General features: G+C 51.3%; 1 protein-coding gene across 1 annotated transcript in view; it reads right to left on the reverse strand.

The window, feature by feature from the left end:
• Window positions 1-3431: 3431 nt before the first annotated feature.
• Window positions 3432-17964, reverse strand: part of STK36 (serine/threonine kinase 36) — a 233675-nt gene continuing 219142 nt past the window's right edge. The window contains exons 24-27 of the mRNA XM_075318701.1: window positions 14674-14821; window positions 14364-14526; window positions 13558-14286; window positions 3432-4417 (exon numbers count right to left, since the gene is read on the reverse strand). Of these exons, the coding sequence (XP_075174816.1) occupies window positions 4283-4417; window positions 13558-14286; window positions 14364-14526; window positions 14674-14821 (1175 nt within the window). The 3' untranslated portion in view covers window positions 3432-4282. The remainder of the gene's footprint in view (window positions 4418-13557; window positions 14287-14363; window positions 14527-14673; window positions 14822-17964) is intronic.

Consider the following 17964-nt stretch of genomic DNA (forward strand, 5'->3'; position numbering starts at 1 on the left):
TAACTCCTTCTACTTGGTTTGTCATTAGCCCAGAAGACGGGATTACTGAGAACCACTGAGCTCGGTAATCACTCATCTCACAAAGTAATGTAAAACCAGGAGGCCAAGTCACCACCAGAAAATGCACCTGACATATTACAGCGAGGCTGCCCTGCCAGGAATCATGACGGCGAGTCTGCCCGTCCATGAATCGTTACGGCTAGTCTGCCTGTGCATGAATTGTTACGGTGAGTCTGCCTGTCCATGAATCGTTACGGCGAGTCTGCCCGTCCATGAATCGTTACGGCGAGCCTGCCCGTCCATGAATCGTTACGGCGAGCCTGCCCGTCCATGAATCGTTACGGCGAGCCTGCCCGCGCAGGAATCGTTACGGCGAGTCTGCCCGTGCAGGAATCGTTACGGCGAGTCTGCCTGTGCAGGAATCGTTACGGCGAGTCTGCCCGTCCATGAATCGTTACGGCGAGTCTTCCCGTCTATGAGTCACCTCATCATACGAGGCTGACATCAGCAGAGGCAAAGTCACCTCAACATACAAGGCCTCATATCATGAGGTGAATTTGCCTTTGCTGACCCTGGCCTCATATGATGAGGTGACTTTGCCTCTGCTGACCCCGGCCTCGTATGATGAGGTGACTTTGCCTCTGTTGACCCCAGTAGAGGTAAAGTCACCTCATCATACGAGGCCGGGGTCAGTAGAGGTAAAGTCACCTCATCATACAAGGCCGGGGTCAGCAGAGTCATCTCATCAGACAAGGCCGGGGTCAGCAGAGTCATCTCATCATACGAAGCTGCGGTCAGCAGAGTCATCTCATCATATGAGGCCGGGGTCAGCAGAGTCATCTCATCAGACGAGGCTAGGGTCAGCAGAGGTAGAGTCACCTCAGCATACGAGGCCGGGGTCAGCAGAGTCATCTCATCAGACGAGGCCAGGGTCAGCAAAGGCAGAGTCACCTCATCATACGAGGCCGGGGCAGAGTCGTCTCAACATGATAAGGATCCACAATTCATATTGGGTGGTAATACAGCCAAGGCTGTCTCAGGCCTGGCCGGTAATAACATCTGTGGGTCAATGCTGTGTTCCTCTAAATCCGGCTGCGTTACCTCAAGGGCTGACTTATTTTCAGTGACAGATGTGATGATGGCGACGTCCTGTACTCATGCTTGGCCTACTCATTACAGGTCGCAGTCCAGATGCCACAATGGTACAGAGCACATCTTGCCGAGGTGGCTATACAATGCCGCATCTTGCCGCTGTGGCTATACAATGCCGCATCTTGCCGCTGTGGCTATACAATGCCGCATCTTTTCAGCTGTGGCTATACAATGCCGCATCTTGCCACTGTGGCTATACAATGCCGCATCTTTTCAGCTGTGGCTATACAATGCCGCATCTTGCCGCTGTGGCTATACAATGCCGCATCTTGCCGCTGTGGCTATACAATGCCGCATCTTGCCGCTGTGGCTATACAATGCCGCATCTTGCCGCTGTGGCTATACAATGCCGCATCTTGCCGCTGTGGCTATACAATGCCGCATCTTGCCGCTGTGGCTATACAATGCCGCATCTTTTCAGCTGTGGCTATACAATGCCGCATCTTGCTGCTGTGGCTATACAATGCCGCATCTTGCTGCTGTGGCTATACAATGCCGCATCTTGCCGCTGTGGCTATACAATGCCCCATCTTGCCGCTGTGGCTATACAATGCCCCATCTTGCCGCTGTGGCTATACAATGCCGCACCTTGCCGCTGTGGCTATACAATGCCGCATCATGCAGCTGTGGCTATACAATGCCGCATCATGCAGCTGTGGCTATACAATGCCGCATCTTGCCGCTGTGGCTATACAATGACATCATTATGCAGCCTGTAACGGTTACTTTTCAAGACCAAACAGGGAGAAAATTATGGAATCACTCGGTAAATTTTCATTCCCAAAACTAACACCTGCATCAAATAAGATCTGCTCGTTAGTCTAAATCTAAAAAGGAGTGATCACACCTCGGAGAGCTGTTGCACCAAGTGGACTGACATGAATCATGGCTCCAAAACGAGAGATGTCAAATGAAACAAAGGAGAGGATTATCAAACTCTTAAGAGGGTAAATCACACAATGTTGCAAAAGATGTTGGTTGTTCACAGTCAGCTATGTCTAAAATCTAGACCAAATACAAACAACATGAGAAGGTTGTTAAAGGCAAATATACTGGCAGAGCAAGGAAGACATCAATTATACTGGCAGAGCAAGGAAGACATCAATGCGTCAAAACATGAAATATCTCCAAAACAGGAAATGCACAACAAAACAAATGAGGAACGAATGGGAGGAAAATGGAGTCAATGTCTGTGACCGAACTGTAGGAAACCGCCTAAAGGAAATGGGATTTACATACAGAAAAGCTAAACAAAAGCCATGATTAACACCTTAACAGAAAAAACAAGGTTAAAATGGTCCAAGGAAAAGCAATCGTGGACTGTGGATGACTGGATGAAAGTCATATTCAGTGATGAATCGCGAATCTGCATTGGGCAAGGTGATGATGCTGGAACTTTTGTTTGGCGTCGTTCCAATGAGATTTATGAAGAGGACTGCCTGAAAAGAACATGTAAATTTCCATAGTCATTGATGATATGGGGCTGCATGTCAGGTAAAGGCACTGGGGAGATGGCTGTCATTACATCTTCAATAAATGCCCAAGGTTACATTGAAATTTTGGACACTTTTCTTATCCCATCAATTGAAAGAATGTTTGGGGATGATGAAATCATTTATCAAGATGATAATGCATCCTGCCATAGAGCAAAAACTGTGACAACATTCCTTGAAAGCAGACACATAAGGTCAATGTCATGGCTGCAAATAGTCCAGATCTCAATCCAACTGAAAATCTTTGGTGGAAGTTGAAGAAAATGGTCCATGACAAGGCTCCAACCTGCAAAGCTGATCTGCAACAGCAATGAGAGAAAGCTGGAGCCAGATTGATGAAGAGACTGTCTGTCACTCATTAGTCCATGCCTCAGAGACTGCGCGCTGTTATAAATGCCAGAGGAGGTGCCACAATACACTAGTGATTGATTGGAGGGTTCTTGTGTTTGTTTTTCAGGATTCCATAATTTTCCCCTGTTTGGTCTTAAATAGTCACCGTTACTGGCTGCACATTGTGTTTTCAGGATTTTTTTAGTGTTTCTTAAAGCCAGAAAGTTGCCATTTGAAATGACTTTAGTTTGTGCCGTCTGTGATCAACTGAATGAACATCCTCAGCGCCGGGGGAGGCCAGAATCTCTGCCGGGGGAGGCCAGAATCTCTGCTGGGGGGGAGGCCAGAATCTCTGCTGGGGGGGAGGCCAGAATCTCTGCTGGGGGGGGAGGCCAGAATCTCTGCTGGGGGGGGGGGAGGCCAGAATCTCTGCTGGGGGGAGGCCAGAATCTCTGCTGGGGGGGAGGCCAGAATCTCTGCTGGGGGGGAGGCCAGAATCTCTGCTGGGGGGGAGGCCAGAATCTCTGCTGGGGGGGAGGCCAGAATCTCTGCTGGGGGGGAGGCCAGAATCTCTGCCGGGGGTAGGCCAGAATCTCAGCCGGGGGGAGGCCAGAATCTCTGCCAGGGGTTGTAGTTCACACCATAAAAAAATGTAGATGCTCACTGTCTCCTACTGGGGTGTCATGCAACAGCATCACCAGCCTCTCAGGTCAAATATTGGGGTGTCACCATCACTAGGCTCGCACAGTCAGATAATGGGGTGCACTGTCACCAGCCTCTCACAGTCAGATACTGGAGGCTTCTATAAAACATGGCTGGTTTCTTCAGGGCCAGGCCATTGTGGCACACGACACTGCAGCTCACACAATTAACCCACGCATGGACAAGGAGGAGTAGAGTGCGTTCAGATAAAGGATATGAAGCCAGTGTGGTCATGGCCCGGACACGGCACCCACCATAATGTCACACACCGTTTATTGCATAAAACAGGACAATAAGTATAACGCATAAGAAACCCCGGGCACTGCTGAAGCTCTTCAGCCGTCTTCTCTACCTGAAGCAGTGCACAATCCTATGGAAACAGCCCAACCGTAGAATCCATCCGGAGAAGAGAACGGCAGCAATCACCGTACTGCGGTGTGCTTCAGGATAGGACAAGTATTTATCAGCATCTCTACCCCTCGAAGCAGAGCGGACACCATTAGACGGCTGGGGTACAAGATGCATCCTTATTTTTACTTTGTGTCTTCTGTGCCCGCTCCTGGAGGTCCTTATGAGCGAGCGGAGCAGCATCAGTCACATGAGGCTCATGCGCTGTCCCATGCCAGCTGCTGGAGAAGTCTATGGCAGTGGTGGGCGAGGGAAGGCGTCCCGGCCGATGGTGGGGTGTCCACAGTCAGAGATGCCGACAGTTTCTCGCCAGCATTGAGTGCTCGCAGGTGCTGCAGAGAGAAAGAGGCAGGTGTATAGATGACAGGAACACACACGCAGGCCCAAAACCAGCAAACATGGCCGACCACCACCAGGATGGGCTAGAAGACTAGAGACTCAGCTTGGAGTATGAACCCTTCGTGTATACGTTATATTCACCCTCACTAGCCTGGGATGCCAATAACGCCCGGGTCACAGCATGCAGGGCACACACAGCATGCAGGGCACACACAGCAGGCCAAGCACCAGCAAACATGGACGACCACCACCAGGATGGGCTAGAAGACTAGAGACTCAGCCTCGAGTATGAACCCTGCGTGTACACGGTATATTCACCCTCACTGGCCTGGGATGCCAATAACGCCCGGGTCACAGCATGCAGGGCACACACAGCAGGCCCAAAACCAGCAAACATGGCCGACCACCACCAGGACGGGCTAGAAGACTAGAGACTCAGCCTGGAGTATGAACCCTGCGTGTATACGGTATATTCACCCTCACTGGCCTGGGACGCCAATAACGCCCGGGTCACAGCATGCAGGGCACACACAGCACCAGTAAACATGGCCGACCACCACCAGGACAGGCTAGAAGACTAGAGACTAAGCCTCGAGTATGAACCCTGCATGTATACGGTATATTCACCCTCACTAACCTGGGACGCAAATAACGCCCGGGTCACAGCATGCCTGGTACACACAGCACCCCCACATCATGGGGTAGACCACCAGGATGGGCTCCAGAAAGTATTCACAACCCTTTACATTCTTCATTCTTTGTTTCATTGCAGCCATTTGGTATTTTTTCTCATTAATGTACACTCTGCACCCATCCCCCATCTTGACAGGTAAAAACAGAAATGTAGAAATATTTGCAAATTTATTAAACAAGAAGACCTGAAATATCCCATAGTCATAAGTATTCAGCCCCTTTGCTCAGTATATCACATGGTCATAAATATTCAGCCCTTTTGCTCAGACGCTCATATGTAAGTCACATGCTGTCCATTTCCTTGTGATCTTCCTTGAGATGGTTCTACTCCTTCATTGGGGTCCAGCTGTGTGTAATTACACTGATAGGACGTGATTTGGAAAGGCGCACACCTGTCTATATAAGGCTATGTGCGCACGTTGCGTAATTACATGCAGTTACGCTGCGCTCTGTAGCGCAGCGTAACTGCATGTGTCCTGCATCCCCTGCATAATCTTGTGCAGGGGCCGTGCGCACGTTGCGTTTTAGAGCGCAGCGCTTCGGCTGCTGCCCGAAGCGCGCGTTCTAGGAAGTGACATGTCACTTCTTCCGTGCGCTTTGCCGGCAGCCCCTGCTCTGTCTATGGCAGGAGCTGCAGGCAGAGCGCATGAAATCGGCTTTTTTTTTTTTTCTTTCACTACGGACATTTTCTGCAGCGATTTGAAGCGCACGTGTGCTCTTCAGATCGCTGCAGAAATGTCTGCAGTGACTGTACGCAACGTGCGCACATAGCCTAAGACCTCACAGCTCACACTGCATGTCACACCAAATGAGAATCATGAGGTCAAAGGAAGTGCCCAAGGAGCTCAGAGACAGAATTGTGGCAAGGCACAGATCTGGCTAAGGTTACAAAAGAATATCTGCAGTACTCAAGGCTCCTAAGAGCACAGTGGCCTCCATAATCCTTACATGGAAGAAGTTTGGGACCACCAGAACTCTTCCTAGACCCGGCCGTCCAGCCAAACTGAGCAATCGTGGGAGAAGAGCCTTAGTGACAGAGGTGAAGAAGAACCCCAAGATCACTGCGGCTGAGCTCCAGAGATGCAGTAGGGAGATGGGAGAAAGTTCCACAAAGTCACCTATCCCTGCAGCCTCCACCAGTCGGGCCTTTTTGGCAGAGTGGCCCGATGGAAGCCTCTCCTCAGTGCAAGACATATGAAATCCGCATAGAGTTTGCAAAAAAATACATGAAGGACTCCCAGACTATGAGAAATAAGATTCTCTGGTCTGATGAGACGAAGATATAACTTTATGGTGAAAATTCTAAGCGGAATGTGGGGAGAAAACCAGGCACTGCTCATCACCTGCCCAATACAATCCCCACAGTGAGACATGGTGGTGGCAGCATCATGCTATGGGGCAGGGACAGGATGACTGGCTGCAATTGAAGGAAAGATGAATGTGGCCAAGTACAGAGAGATCCTGGAAGAAAACCTCCTCCAGATGCTCTGGACCTCAGACTTGGCCGAAGGTTCACCTTCCAACAAGACAATGACCCTAAGCACACAGCTAAAATAATAAAGGAGCGGCTTCAGAACAACTCTGTGACCATTCTTGACCAGCCCAGAAAGAGCCCTGACCTAAACCCAATTGAGCATTGTGACGGGGTGTACAGCAGAGCAAGGAGAGACAACAGGCCGAGGATGATCCAACAGGTTTACTAACAGGAATACAGGAACAGCACACGACAAATCCAAATAAAACAGATTCGGGGGCACCTCCCGATAATCCAAAGTGCCAGATCACGACGTAATAGTCTTTTTCAGAGTCCCAGAAATCCCACACAATCCACTGGATGGCGAGATCTGTCCGCAGAATCAGATCTCGCTCCCTTCCTCTTCAAAGCTCAGCTCCCAACTGCACTTAGAAACAGGAGTGTATTGTCTGAGCTCGTGGGCCCGCCCCTCAAGGGTAGGGGTCTATGCAATGGTTGGGCCCACTAGAAGATTCTAGAAGGTTGGCTCCGAGATGTCTACAGGTTTGTGTAGTTGGCGTTATCCACTGCTTACGAAACAATGGGAAGTTCCCCTGGCTGTGTGGACAAGAGATAATTGCATTATGGGCCCAGAGACACAGGAGATGGGGGGAAGGTATGGTTACTTACATCCCAAGACATTTCAAAGTGTTCAGTAAGTACAACCAAAGGAAAGTTCCATCACATCCTGACATAGTATTACAGCAAATACAGTGAGAAGGTAAAATACATCACATGGCATCTTTTACAAGAAATATGGGATGGAGAAAAGCACATACATCATGACAATCCCTTTCCCTCCCAACTTGTGTACGTACTAGGGACCTCTACAGGTCGCAGGTTAAGTACACGCAGGCATGGCTGACAGGACTCAAGGCTCCTCTTGCCTGGACAGTCCATCTTTTGGTGTTGGCTGCCTCTTCTATACTGTATGGTAAAGTTATAGGGCTGCAGAGCCAGGCTCCATCGTAACAAGCGTCCATTGTCCCCAGAGACTCTGTTCAGCCAGGTGAGGGGATTGTGATCAGTAACCACAGTGAATTCTCGTCCATACAGATACGGTCTTAGTTTCCTAAGGGCCCACACTACAGCCAGACATTCTTTTTCAACAGTTGCATAGGCCACTTCTCGGTCCAGCAGTTTCCGGCTGAGATAGGCGATGGGGTGTTCGTCCCCAGCTGCATTCACCTGGCTGAGGACAGCTCCCAGTCCATAAGCAGAGGCGTCCGTTTGCACAATGAATCTCCTCTTGTAGTCTAGAGCAGCCAGGACAGGATCGCAGATCAGAGCGTCCTTCAGCCGGTTAAAAACCTCATCACAGGCTGGAGTCCAGATCACCAGCCGGGGCATTGTTTTCTTGGTCAGGTCAGTAAGAGGCTTGGCCACAGTGCTGAAATGAGAAACAAATTTTCGGTAATAACTGGCAGTGCCCAGAAAAGCCATAACTTGTTTCTTAGTTTGGGGTACAGGCCAGTCTCTAATAGCCTGGATTTTGGCAGGCTCAGGACGGAGCTTCTCTCCTCCCACTCTATGCCCTAGGTACTGGACTTCACCCATCCCCATTTGGCATTTATCGGGTCGAATGGTTAGGCCGGCTGCAAGAATCAGGTCCAGAATAACGGCTACTTGATGCAGATGTTCCTCCCATGTGTGGCTGAAGACAGCGATATCATCCAAGTAGGCACAAGCAACGTCACCACATCCGCGGAGGATCTGGTCCACCATTCTCTGGAAGGTGGCCGGGGCATTTTTCATTCCAAAAGGCATGCTTAGAAATTCATACAGACCAAAGGGGGTTATAAAAGCGGACCGTTCTCTCCCGTCCTCCGTTAGAGGGATCTGCCAGTATCCCTTACTGAGATCCAAGGTAGTGACATATCGGGACCCAGCCAGTCGGTCTAGAAGTTCGTCAATACGAAGTATTGGGTAAGGATCGCTGACAGTATGGTCGTTTAGTCGCTGATAGTCCACACAAAATAGAGTACTCCCATCCTTCTTGGGTACTAACACCACAGGGGAGGCCCAAGGGCTATGGGAGGCCTGGATTACCCCAAGCTGTAACATCTCCTCCAGTTCGTGCTGCATGGTGTTTCGAACTGATTCAGGTACCCGGTAAGGAGCCTGTTGTATGGGACGGATGCCCTGAGTGTCCACATGATGTTGGGTGACGGTGGTTCGACCTGGTTGGGATGAGAAAGCAGCCCGTCTCTGTTGAAGCACTTCCAGCATCTGGATTTTCTGTAAGGAATCCAGGTGATCTCCCAGGGGAACCTGTTCCACAGTGGATGGGGCTCTCGCTGCTTCCACAAGATCAGGTAGAGAGTCCTCATCCTCTTGACCATCTTCTGAAGCCAACCGACAGCTTGCTATCATTGGAATGTTCCGGTCATGGTACTCCTTAATCATATTCACATGGACAGTCTTTTGTCTTAGCCCCTGATCATCTAAAGCAAGAAGGTAATTGGTATCATTCAGTTTTCTGAGAACCCGGAAGGGACCCTCCCATGTGGTCTGCAGTTTATTCTGCCGATGGGGAACAATCATTAAGACTTGTCCTTCTACAAACTCCCGATAGCATGCTTTACGGTCATACCATGTCTTCTGTCTGGTTTGAGCCATACGCAAATGACTCTGGGCAAAACTAGCAAGTTGGGCCAGGGTTTCTCGCAGCTTTAGGACATAAGGGACAACAGGGGCTCCTGTATCTTCAACTTGCCCCTCCCAGTATTCCTTGAGCAGGGTTAAGGGTCCTCGGACCTTTCTTCCATAGAGTAGTTCAAAGGGGGAGAACCCAGTGGACTCCTGTGGAACTTCTCGATAGGCAAACAAGAGATGGGGTAGGTACTTCTCCCAGTCTGAATCTCTGTCTGTGAAGGCCCTCAGCATATTCTTCAGAGTGCCATTGAATCGTTCACAAAGTCCATTTGTTTGGGGATGATACGGGGTCGTTCGGATCACTTGTACTCCACAGGTGCGCCACAGACACTGGACCAACTCTGACATAAACTGAGAGCCTTGGTCCGACAAGATCTCACTGGGGAATCCTACTCTAGTAAAAATAATAACCAAGGCCTCGGCCACCTTGGCTGCAGAAATACTTGACAAGGCCACGGCTTCTGGATATCGGGTGGCATAGTCCACAACAGTGAGAATGTACTGCTTTCCAGATTTACTTGGTTTAGCCAGAGGTCCAATGATATCAACAGCTACTCTTTGAAAGGGTTCTTCTATTATAGGGAGCGGTTGCAGGGGTGCCTTTGGGTGATCTCCGGGTCGCCCTCTACGCTGACATATGTCACAAGTTCGGCAGAAATGCGCCACTGCTTGGGAAATCCCCGGCCAATAAAAAGTTTGAGTCAATCGTCTCTCGGTGCGGGTTTTGCCTTGATGGCCAGCAGTAGGAATGTCATGAGCCAGGTATAATAGGGGAATTCTGTACTTCTGAGGAACAATCAGCTGTTTGCTATAAGTCCAGAGCTTATCTAGGGAGTCGGCATTGGCAACCTGATACAGAAGTCCATTTTCTCTGATAAATCTTTCTCCGTTCTCCCCTAGCTGCCCTATTTCAGCTCGAGCTGTAAAACTAGCAAGGGTGGGGTCAGTCTCTACTTCTTGTCTAAACTGAACTTTATCCCAAGTAACATTCATATTATCCCCACAAGAAGAATCACTCACCGGCTGTAATGGCAGTTCTGGTGGCCTCATTTCCATGGATGGGTTGTACACGTCCACATGGGCTGCTCTCTTGGCTTGATGTCTGGTTACCGCACCGACAAAGTGGCAATGAAGATTCCCCACATCATTTCCTAGAAGAACGTCTACAGGGAGGCCGCTCATCACACCGACCACACATTCTTTGGCCCCAAAGCCATAATCCAGGGTCACACTCGCTCTTGGAATATATCTCTGGGTACCTCCTGCCAGTTCAATGGCAATTCCTGGTCCCTTTTGAATTGCTTCTGGTTGAATTACTCGGGGATCGGCTATGGTGAGGAAAGCCCCAGTGTCACGGAAGCCAACAACTTTTTGGCCATCCAGCACGACCTCCTGTAGATGTTTGTGCGGAAGATCAGAAGAACAGGTGGCTGGAGCTCGCACCCCATAGACTCCGGGTAGGGGAGCCAGGATATCAGAGTCACTTGGCAAGTCAGGCACAGAATCCAGCTCTTCTCCTGGTGAAGGTGTCTGTATATAATGAACAGGCAAAGGCGGTCTGTAGCTGTTCTGCCTCCGAACACCTGGACATTGGAATTGCATATGCCCAGGCTGCCCACATCCATAACATCTGCGCTCTGGGATTCTTCCTCCACGTCGTATTCCCAAAGGTGGAGCAGGAGTAATGCGAGGCACAGTCACACGAAGTGAGTTGACGGTCTACGGTGATGGTGAACATTGGGGCCAGAAGAACCAGGGGCCGCCAGCGTTGGGGGGTTTGTGGTTTTTTTCTCACTGAGTAGTAGTTTTTTCCACTGAGGCTTGATGGTGAGAGCCTCATCAGCTAGAGCTGCAGCTTCCTCCACAGTGGCTGGTCTCCTTTCACGCACCCATTCCCGGATCTCAGCGGGGCACTTGAAGTAAAACTGCTCTTTTAGGAGGACCTGGAGGACGGTCTCCAAGGTTAAGGCCTCCTCTGCCTCCAGCCAATGATGCCACAGATGTTTGAGTTTGTGGGCATATATCTTGAAGGACACTTCCTCATCACATGCTAAAGTACGGAACTGAGTCCTGTAAGTGTCTGGCGTTACAGCATAATGTTCTAGAATAGTCTGTTTAATATCCGCATACTCACAGTTCCACCGAGGGTCCATAGCTCTATAGGCTGCGGCAGCACCACCCTCTAAGAGCCCAACCACATGCCGGACGCGCTCCCTTTCTGGGACTTCCATTAATCGACACTGATGCTCAAAGTCCTGGAAGAAGCCCTCAATGTCACCAGCAGCCTCATTAAACTGCTTGAAGTCTTTGCGGGACACTCTGGGAAGTTCCCTCATGGTGGGTGCTGGGGTTACAGTCTGTCTGGATCCTCTAGTGGCTTCCACAGCGACCTGCTTATCCAGCAATGCCATCTCCTCCATCCTGCGCTCCTTCTCTTTAGCTCCACGCATGACCTCCATCTTATATTCAATGGTGGTCTCCTCTCCCAGCAAGGCCATCTCCTCCTCGTACCACACAACCCACTGAACGGCGAGATCTGAGAATCAGATCTCGCTCCCTTCCTCTTCAAAACTCAGCTCCCAACTGCACTTAGAAACAGGAGTGTATTGTCTGAGCTCGTGGGCCCGCCCCTCAAGGGTAGGGGTCTATTCAATGGTTGGGCCCACTAGAAGATTCTAGAAGGTTGGCTCCGAGATGTCTACAGGTTTGTGTAGTTGGCGTTATCCACTGCTTATGAAACAATGAGAAGTTCCCCTGGCTGTGTGGACAAGAGATAATTGCATTATGGGCCCAGAGACACAGGAGATGGGGGGAAGGTATGGTTACTTACATCCCAAGACATTTCAAAGTGTTCAGTAAGTACAACCAAAGGAAAGTGACATCACATCCTGATATAGTATTACAGCAAATACAGTAAGAAGGTAAAATACATCACATGGCATCTTATACAAAAAATATGGGATGGAGAAAAGCACATACATCATGACAAGCATCTCTGGAGATGTAACGCCTGGTCCCACCAGACCCCGGGGGGGGGAGCTCTCCCTCACATCTGCCCAGTCCCAGCATGGCTCCCACGTGCACTCCTGCTCCCACTCCCAGGCAGCGAAGGCCTTCCTCTTACCGGTCCCATTGCTCTGCAGACGCTGCTCCCACTCCCAGGCCTGCTGCAGTCTCCTCCTCACACAGAATTGCTGTAAGTGACTCTAGGCTGCGCGCAAGGCCACGCCACCTTTCTTAAAGTGGCATGCCCCATTTTCTGGAAGTGACCTCAGAGGTCACCTGTTGCCTAATAGGTATTTAGGTTCACCTCCCCCGGCAGCAGGCGCCCGAGCAACGCTTCCATTAGAGCCTTGCCAGTGTCCAGACCCCCTTGTGCTATTCTTTTGATATCCGTACATTTGATACCTGGTGCTAATCCTTTGTCTCACCGTAGTGCCATCTATACTATTCCGGCTGTGGACGTCACCACTTATACCTACCGTGGACGTCACCGTGCCATACCCGCAGTGGACGTCACCGCTTACACCTACTGTGGATGTCACCGTGCCATACCCGCAGTGGACGTCACCGCTTATACCTACCGTGGACGTCACCGTGCCATACCCGTGTCCTGCCTACTGCGGACATTGTACCCGAGCTACGCCAGGCAGTACAGAGACTCCTACCACCTGTTCCTGGCTGCCGTGCATTTAGGCCTTTCGGCGGAGGCGCCGCACAGTCCCTGTATAGGGGTTCGCTGCTGGTCGCCTTCTCAGGGGAGTCAGGTGCACGGTCCAGTGGGTCCACCTCCGGACGCTCGCCGCTCCTCGGTGAGCGTAACAGGAGAGACCTGAAAATGGCCTCCACCAACGTTCACCATCCAACCTGACGGCAATGGAGAGGATCTGCAAGAAGGAATGGCCAAGGATCCCCAAACCCAGGATCCCAAGAAGACTCATGGCTGTACTAGCTCAAAAGGAGGAGTGCTTCTACCCAATACTGAGCAAAGGGGCTGAATACTTATGATCATGGGATATTTCAGTTTTTCTTGTTTAATAAATTTGCAAAAAGTTCTACATTTCAGTTGTTTTCTGTCAAGATGGGGGATGGGAAGATGGGGGCAGAGTGTACATTAATGAGAATTTACCAAATGGCTGCAATGAAACGAGTGAAGAATTTAAAGGGGTGTGAATACTTTCCGTACCCACTGTATATTCACCCTCACTATTCTGTGATGTCGGAGCATGCAGGGCACACACATCGCTCTCACATCATGGCACAGATTAGTACCTGGCAAATGTTAGAAATGCCACTCAGGCTGCGTAGTGCGATGACAGATGCCAGCCGCACGGGCTCCTCCTGGACTGTACAAGCCGCATGAAGCAGTGACTTTGGCACCTTCATCTGAAGAACAGGAAAATACGCTCCATCACCAGAGAATGACGCCAGGTTCCCAAGGGCCGTGGCTGCGTGGACACGAGTCTTAGCTTGTGGGTCCCATAATAAAATTAGTAACTGAGATGCTGCGATAGAAACCCAGGGTCCGCTGTCTCCAGAACAGGATCTATGGAAAACGCAATTCCCCACAGCAAATGCAGCAGATCTCCGCACTCTGGCATCTGGATGGGAGAGACAGTCCACAAGGTTCTCTGCCACAGAAGGTGAAAGGGATTCTCCAAGGCGTGAGAGGTTTCCAGCCAAGGAACAGGCGGCTGATCTCATCTCTGGATCCACAGAGTGAAGGTGCTGGAGAAGCAGGGTATCACAGTCTCCTATGATAGACTGCACCAAGGAAGAGTTTGTGCGGGATGATCGGATTAAGTGACTGAATAGAGTCAGGAGCTCGATGACTACGCAGCCCGGTCCAGACCACACTGCTCTTCTCAACCATGACACCACATCCTGTGAAGATAAAGCCTTAGAGGAGAACTGCCACAAGAACTCCTCCTCCATGAGTACGAGGCGGCTAATAAGACAGACTGGGGTCTCCACTTGCCCCTCTGGTAGCAGAGAACACACCTAAGAGACAAGAAGGCCCACGTCATTATTTAGCCGTATTGGAAGGTGGACCATGCAGTCATGGAGGTCACTGGTACCTGAAGGAGAGAAGCCACCACCTGTTCTTCTCTCAGTGATCGCGAAATCTCATGTATAGTTTCAGATGAGACGTCCAGAGACAGAGGAACACACAGGAGCTGAGATACAAGACTTGCAACATCCAGAAGAGTCAGAAGAACATCCCAACCGGAAACCTGGCACCTGCAAGACATCGCTCATAGGTTAATGAGTGTGCAGTGAAAGTAGCACCTAATCACATATACATACCATACGTCACATCAGGAGGAGCAGATGGGAGGACACCAGGACAACACACATCATTAACAGTCCTTATAGCTAACAACTTACGCAGCGATCAGATGATCCAGGAATCCAGGATGCACAAGTCGGGCTAAAGTGACCATAACCAGACTTCTCGGGCTCCCAAGCAGACCAAGAAAATGGCCAGGGTCCTGAACGGAAGTAATGAGAGCCAAGTGCAAAAACTTCACAAGCCCTAAGGAAACAGATAAGAAAATGTGGGTCCTCCACACCATGGTCTCCCATCCCTGCCTGTGTATATACACCGCCATCATGGCTCAGCGATCTGTATACACCGTAAGATCACAACCCTGTACAAAACACCCAATGACCGCCTTGTACACACTGTGAGATCACCGCCCCGTACACACCATCCAATCATCGCCCCGTAAACACCATCCAATCACCGCCCTGTACACAGCACCCAATCACCGCCCTGTACACACCGCGAGATCACCGCTCTGTACACACCGCGTGATCACCGCCCTGTACACACCGCGTGATCACCGCCCTGTACACACCGCAAGATCACCGCCCTGTACACACCGCGAGATCACCGCCCTGTACACACCGCGAGATCACTTCCCTGTACACACCGCGAGATCACCGCCCTGTACACACCGCGAGATCACTTCCCTGTACACACCGCGAGATCACCGCCCTGTACACACCGCGAGATCACCGCCCTGTACACACCGCAAGATCACCGCCCTGTACACACCGTGAGATCACCGCCCTGTACACACAGTGAGATCACCACCCTGTACACACCGTGAGATCACCACCCTGTACACATAGTGAGATCACCACCCTGTACACATAGTGAGATAACCGCCCCGTACACACCGTGAGATCACCGCCCTGTACACACCGTGAGATCACCGCCCTGTACACACCGTGAGATCACCGCCCGTACACACTGCAAGATCACCACCCTGTACACATAGTGAGATAACCGCCCCGTACACACCGTGAGATCACCGCCCTGTACACACCGTGAGATCACCGCCCGTACACACTGCAAGATCACCGCCCTGTACACATAGTGAGATCACCGCCCTGTACACACCGTGAGATCACCACCCTGTACACACCGTGAGATCACCGCCCTGTACACATAGTGAGATAACCACCCTGTACACATAGTGAGATAACCGCCCCATACACACCGTGAGATCACCGCCCTGTACACACCGTGAGATCACCGCCCTGTACACACCACCCAATCACCGCCCTGTACACACCACCCAATCACCGCCCTGTACACACCACCCAATCACCGCCGTGTACACACCGCCCAATCACTGCCCTGTACACACCGCCCAATCACTGCCCTGTACACACCGCCCAATCACTGCCCTGTACACACCGCCCAATCACTGCCGTGTACACAGCGCCCAATCACTGCCGTGTACACAGCGCCCAATCACTGCCGTGTACACAGCGCCCAATCACTGCCGTGTGCACAGCGCCCAATCACTGCCCTGTACACAGCGCCCAATCACTGCCGTGTACACAGCGCCCAATCACTGCCGTGTACACAGCGCCCAATCACTGCCGTGTACACACCGCCCAATCACTGCCGTGTACACAGCGCCCAATCACTGCCGTGTACACAGCGCCCAATCACTGCCCATATATACAGTTTGCTCCAGGAATATTTGGGCAGTGACAACTCTTGACATTTTAGCTGTTCCACAAAATATATTCCAGATCCAGTGCTAATCAATCTGAGCAGTGCCGGGCTCCGCTCTGAGGAATTCACATCCTAATTGGAGGAAGGTTTTAGGGATTTGATTAGACTTTGACAAAAAAAAAAACAAACCCCAAAAAAACAAACACCATCTAAAAAAGATGTCGCCTGCTTCTGAAAAAGCAGCAGAAGAAACCAAGATCCACCTGTACCAGAATGATGGAAGAAGGTCTAGACAAGGCTTGGAGCAGCTCCTGGTCCAGAGCACAGCACGTCCTCTGTAACACATGGCGGAGGCGGTGTGCAGGCTGGGCATGCAGGGATAACAATGGTCCTGGGCACTAGTGGGTATTGATGATGATGGAGGAGGTGTGCTGGCCGGGCATGCAGGGATAACAATGGTCCTGGGCACTAGTGGGTATTGATGATGATGGAGGAGGTGTGCTGGCCGGGCATGCAGGGATAACAATGGTCCTGGGCACTAGTGGGTATTGATGATGATGGAGGCAGTGTGCAGGCCGGGCATGCAGGGATAACAATGGTCCTGGGCACTAGTGGGTATTGATGATGGAGGCAGTGTGCAGGCCGGGCATGCAGGGGTAACAATGGCCCTGGGCACTAGTGGGTATTGATGATGGAGGCAGTGTGCAGGCCGGGCATGCAGGGGTAACAATGGTCCTGGGCACTAGTGGGTATTGATGATGGAGGTGGTGTGCTGGCCGGGCATGCAGGGATAACACTGGTCCTGGGCACTAGTGGGTATTGATGATGGAGGTGGTGTGCAGGCCGGGCATGCAGGGATAACAATGGTCCTGGGCACTAGTGGGTATTGATGATGGAGGCAGTGTGCTGGCCGGGCATGCAGGGATAACAATGGTCCTGGGCACTAGTGGTTATTGATGATGATGGAGGAGGTGTGCAGGCCGGGCATGCAGGGATAACAATGGCCCTGGGGCACTAGTGGTTATTGATGATGGAAGCAGTGTGCAGGCCGGGCATGCAGGGATAACAATGGTTCTGGGCACTAGTGGGTATTGATGATGGAGGCAGTGTGCAGGCCGGGCATGCAGGGGTAACAATGGCCCTGGGCACTAGTGGGTATTGATGATGGAGGCAGTGTGCAGGCCGGGCATGCAGGGGTAACAATGGTCCTGGGCACTAGTGGGTATTGATGATGGAGGTGGTGTGCTGGCCGGGCATGCAGGGATAACACTGGTCCTGGGCACTAGTGGGTATTGATGATGGAGGTGGTGTGCAGGCCGGGCATGCAGGGATAACAATGGTCCTGGGCACTAGTGGGTATTGATGATGGAGGCGGTGTGCTGGCCGGGCATGCAGGGATAACAATGGTCCTGGGGCACTAGTGGGCATTGATGATGGAGGCGGTGTGCTGGCCGGGCATGCAGGGATAACAATGGCCCTGGGCACTAGTGGGTATTGATGATGGAGGCAGTGTGCTGGCCGGGCATGCAGGGGTAACAATGGCCCTGGGGCACTAGTGGGTATTGATGATGGAGGCAGTGTGCTGGCCGGGCATGCAGGGATAACAATGGTCCTGGGTACTAGTGGGTATTGATGATGGAGGCAGTGTGCAGGCCGGGCATGCAGGGGTAACAATGGTCCTGGGCACTAGTGGGTATTGATGA

Source organism: Anomaloglossus baeobatrachus, chromosome 7 (genome assembly GCF_048569485.1).
Source record: "Anomaloglossus baeobatrachus isolate aAnoBae1 chromosome 7, aAnoBae1.hap1, whole genome shotgun sequence".
Lineage (NCBI taxonomy): Eukaryota > Metazoa > Chordata > Amphibia > Anura > Aromobatidae > Anomaloglossus > Anomaloglossus baeobatrachus.